Source organism: Myodes glareolus, chromosome 6 (genome assembly GCF_982192425.1).
Source record: "Myodes glareolus chromosome 6, mMyoGla1.1, whole genome shotgun sequence".
Classification (NCBI taxonomy): domain Eukaryota; kingdom Metazoa; phylum Chordata; class Mammalia; order Rodentia; family Cricetidae; genus Myodes; species Myodes glareolus.
This window is the reverse complement of record NC_142031.1, coordinates 43,988,659-43,993,378: the sequence shown is the minus strand read 5'-3', so window position 1 is coordinate 43,993,378 and position 4,720 is coordinate 43,988,659. Positions and strand designations below refer to the sequence as shown.

Below are 4,720 nucleotides of genomic sequence, written 5' to 3'. Positions count from 1 at the left end.
CATGATACTAGAAGCAGGAAACTGGAAACACAATGTGAAAGCAAACCCATCCCAGTAGTATATTACCTCCACTTAAGTCATAGTACTTAAGCCTCCCCAAATAGCACTTCCAGCTGACCAACAAGGATTCAAATATCTGAGCCTATGGAAGGTATTTTTATTCAAACCACCATAAACTCTAAATGAATATTATATAATGCTGAATAAAGAACTTAAAATAGGGGATATAAGTACTTCTTACATTCAAGTATTGAAAAGAATTATATACTAAATATGACTATTTTATCAAAATCAATCTATAGATTACATGCAATTACTACCAAAATTTCAATACAACTCATCCTGAAAATAGAAGAAAAAATAGAAAAAAAAACTATGTCATTTAAGTAAAAGCTCTCAGACAGTCAGAGCAGGAATAAACAAAAAGATTTGTCAAATACTAGTTCTGCAAGGAGTTACTGCTCCACTATTACTGTGTTCTGAACATTCAGACTTTTCTGCATGTTGCAGCTAGAGACTTTCCACCTGACCATTAGACCATGGTTAGGTTGCCTAGTAAGTTGCCTAGTTATGCATATACACACAAAGAACTTTCTCATTTCCCCTACCCTATATTTACGTTGATTTTTCCCTTGACCAGAACCCTATCTTGTCTCCTTCTCTTGTGTCTCTTGTCCTTTCCCATTCTTTCTCCCTCACCCCCAGGGTCTCTGCTGACTTAGCTGCATGCCTGGGCAAATGATAACTGAACGTTCCTAAAGGTGAGATGGCTAGGAAATGAGTCCGGGCAGCCAAGAAACAAACAACCTGCCCCAACAGAGGACATAAAAATTTTGCAAAAAGTTACAGCTCAATCCTTTTATATAAAGTTGTCAAAAATATGTCAGAGAAAATACAGACTCATCTATAAATGTTGCTATTAAAACTAGATATGCAACCAACAACAAGGCAACTAATTTCGATATACCACTTGATATAAAAATTAACTTAAAATAGATCAACTATATATTGGTGTAACAAGTAAAATAATTATTGATAGAAGAAAATGGTTAAAGCCATTATACTATCTGTATTTGCTTAGCTGTGGTCAGCGCTATTGGGCTTGTAAAATAATGAGTAGTTTAGGAATGTTAATCATTTGTGGGTATTTTTTTTTTCTATTTTTAATGCCAGGTGTCTGTCACATGTGATGTGAAGACAACCCGGACCCCATCTTTCCACTTTGCATTTCTTGGAGAAAACATTACCAAGTCTTGACAGATGAGTGAGGAAACCGATTGTTTATTAGTTTGGCATCAGCAGAAGCAAGGGAAAGCTCCCATGCACAACTTGGTAGACAAAGTCCCTTCAAAGATCAGTGGCAGTGGATTTGGTACAAAGTATTCTTGTGGGTTCCCTCACATACTCCCTCGTACACCTAGCCACAGTTCTGTTCATATTGGTGTTCACCAGTTAGCCCCACATTGTGGTACCATATGCCGGTGACCGCCCCATGTTGGGCACCATATATCAACAAAAACCAACTCTTATCAGGGTATGGGCATGGGGATTTAGATATATTAGTAAAGAATATGAAGATAAAAATAATAAGCATTCCTCTGATTATTGAATTTGTCCATGCTTAATTTTCCATATAGTACTATATCCCATAACGAAAACAAGAATGTAAAGAAAGACTTCTTTAACATGATTCAAAAGACAACTTGAACAGTTAATTGTTTTAACCATTTGAGGCATCAAGTCATTAGCATTATGTTGTTTAGGAACTAAGGCCACTCTAGACCAAGAATCCCAAAGGCAACAACACTGCAGGAAACCTCATACTACTGAAAAGGAGGAAAAGAACATTTAGATATCCTGAATACCTGTCAGGACAAAAACAGGCTCTAATTTTGGGCCTTCACAAGCAATTGAGAGGGAGCAATCATGTCTCTGCTGCGATTTGATATAGAATTACATCAAAACAGGGTATGACTAGACAATTAAATTCTCATTGAGTGAAAGGAACAGACCATAATCCAGAGTATGTGTTTTCCAGTTTGTAGTACTGTGACCTGATAATAAATTACATCAAGACAGAGTATGAATAGAACATTAATAAGTTTTAAGTATGTGGATACAGACTAATCCTCAGAGTATCTGTTCTCCAGTATGTGTTCGTTTGTTCTTTTTTAGACTTGGTGACATGCAAAAAATTTGACCACAATGAGTACATTCATAGGTTTTTTTCGCCAGATTCTTTAATGTGTTCAGAAACTATTGTGACATTAAATTCTGTAACACACTAAATACATTCATAAAATTTCTCTCCAGCATATGTTCTTTTATGCCTTCAAAGACCATTGAGACATGCAAAGAATTTACCACACTGATTACATTCATGGATTTAAGGTACGTGTTCTTTTATGCATTTCAAGATGACTGTGACATACAAAGGCTTTATATTATTGATTACATACATTTGAAAATAACTACTACATGCAAAGCTTTACCACACTGAGTAGGCAGATTTTCTTTCCAGTGTGGGTTTTCATGTGTATAAGGAGATGGTTGTGACGTAAAAAGACTTTACCACACTGAGTATGTTCATAGGGTTTCTGTCAAGTACGTGCTCTTTTATGCATCAGAAGATGACCATGACATTCAAAGACTTTCAGTATGCGTTATTTTATGCCTTTGAAGAACATTGTAATATCCAAAGGCTTTATCACATTGATCACATTTATAGGGTTTCTCTTCAGTATGTATTCTTTTATGCATTACAAGATTACTTCGGCGTGTAAAGGCTTTCCCACACTGATTACATTCATAGGATTTCTCTCCAATATGTGTTTCTTTATACTGTTGAAGACCACTGTGATATCCAAAGGTTTTAGGACATTGATTGCAGTCATAGGTTTTCTCTTCATTATGCATTCTTTTATATTTTTTATGATGGATGTGATGTACAAAGACTTTACCACAATGATTACATTCAAAGGGTTTTTCTCCAGTATGTGTTCTTTGATGCTTTTTAATAGCACTGTGATATGCAAATGCTTTACCACACTGATTACATTCATAGGGTTTCTCTCCAGTATGTGCTCTTTTATGTCTATTAATAGCACTGTGATATGCAAATGCTTTACCACACTGATTACATTCATAGGGTTTCTCTCCAGTATGTGTTCTTTTATGCCTTTTAATAGCACTCTGATATGCAAATGCTTTACCACATTGACTACACTCATAGGGTTTCTCTCCAGTATGTGTTCTGTTATGTATTTGAAGATGACTGTGACGTGTAAAGGCTTTACCACATTGATTACATTCAAAGGGTTTCTCTCCTTTATGTGTTCTTTTATGCCTTTGAAGATCACCTTGACATGCAAAGGCTTTACCACACTGATCACATTCACAAGGTTTTTCTCCTGTATGTGTTTGTTTATGCAATCGAAGATGACTATTACATGAAAAGGCTTTACCACACTGATCACATACATAGGGTTTCTCTCCAGTGTGGGTTCTTTCATGTATTTGGAGATTTTTCTGACATACAAAGGATTTACCACACTGAGTACATTCATAGGGTTTTTCTCCAGTATGTGCTCTTTTATGAATGTGAAAATAACCCTGACTTGCAAAGGCTTTACCACACTGATTACATTCATAGGGTTTCTCTCCAGTATGTGTTCTTATATGGGTCTGAAGTGTACTGGTACTTGAAAAAACTTTACCACACTGATTACATTCATAGGGTTTCTTTTGAGAATGTGTTCTTTTATGTCTTTGAAGAACACTGGGATATGTAAAGGCTTTATCACACTGATTACATTTATATGGTTTCTCTCCAGTATGTGCTCTTTTATGAATGTAAAGACAACTTTGACTTGCAAAGCCTTTACCACACTGATTACATTCATAGGGTTTCTCTCCAGTATGTGTTCTTTCATGTATTTCAAGATAACTGTGACGTGCAAAGACTTTACTACACTGATTACATTCATAGGGTTTCTCACCAGAATGTGTTCTTTTATGTCTTTGAAGATCACTGTGATATGCAAAGGCTTTACCACACTGTGTACATTCATAAGGTTTCTCTCCAGTATGTGTTCTTTTATGCATTTGAAGACCACTGTGACATACAAAGGCTTTACCACACTGATTACATTCATAGGGTTTCTCTCCAGTATGTATTCTTTTATGTCTTTGAAAACCACTGCGATATGCAAAGGCTTTACAACACTGAGTACATTCATAAGGTTTCTCTCCAGTATGTGTTCTTTTATGCATTTGAAGACGACTGTGACATGCAAAGGCTTTACCACACTGATTACATTCATAGGGTTTCTCTCCAGTATGCATTCTTTTATGTCTTAGAAGATGACTATGATATGCAAAGGATTTATTACAGTGATTACATTCAAAGGGTTTCTCTCCAGTACATGTTCTTTTATGATTTTGATGTCCTTTGGGACATGCAAAGGACTTCACATATTGCTTACACTCATATGATTTCACTCTATGATTAGTTCTTTTATGCCATTGAAGATCACTGTCACATGCAATGGCTTTAATACTTTGAAGGTATGTGGCAGTTTTCCCTCCAGTTTGACTTCCTTCATGCCTGCAAGGATAATGGCACATTTAAAAGTGTTACCACATTCAATACACTGTTGAATCTTTATAACTGTAACAAATAATTTTTAAATTTGTTTCAATTTTTAAAAGGAATTGGATC

The 4,720-nt window shown here is 35.6% G+C and overlaps 1 protein-coding gene across 1 annotated transcript; it reads right to left on the bottom strand.

Annotated features, from left to right (window-relative positions):
- Nucleotides 1–2,218: 2,218 nt before the first annotated feature.
- On the bottom strand, nt 2,219–4,604 carry LOC146894224 (uncharacterized). Its single transcript, XM_085690722.2, is given in 2 exon segments — nt 2,219–4,448; nt 4,560–4,604. Coding segments are annotated over 2 exon segments (1,734 nt in total). The 3' UTR covers nt 2,219–2,759.
- Nucleotides 4,605–4,720: the final 116 nt, after the last annotated feature.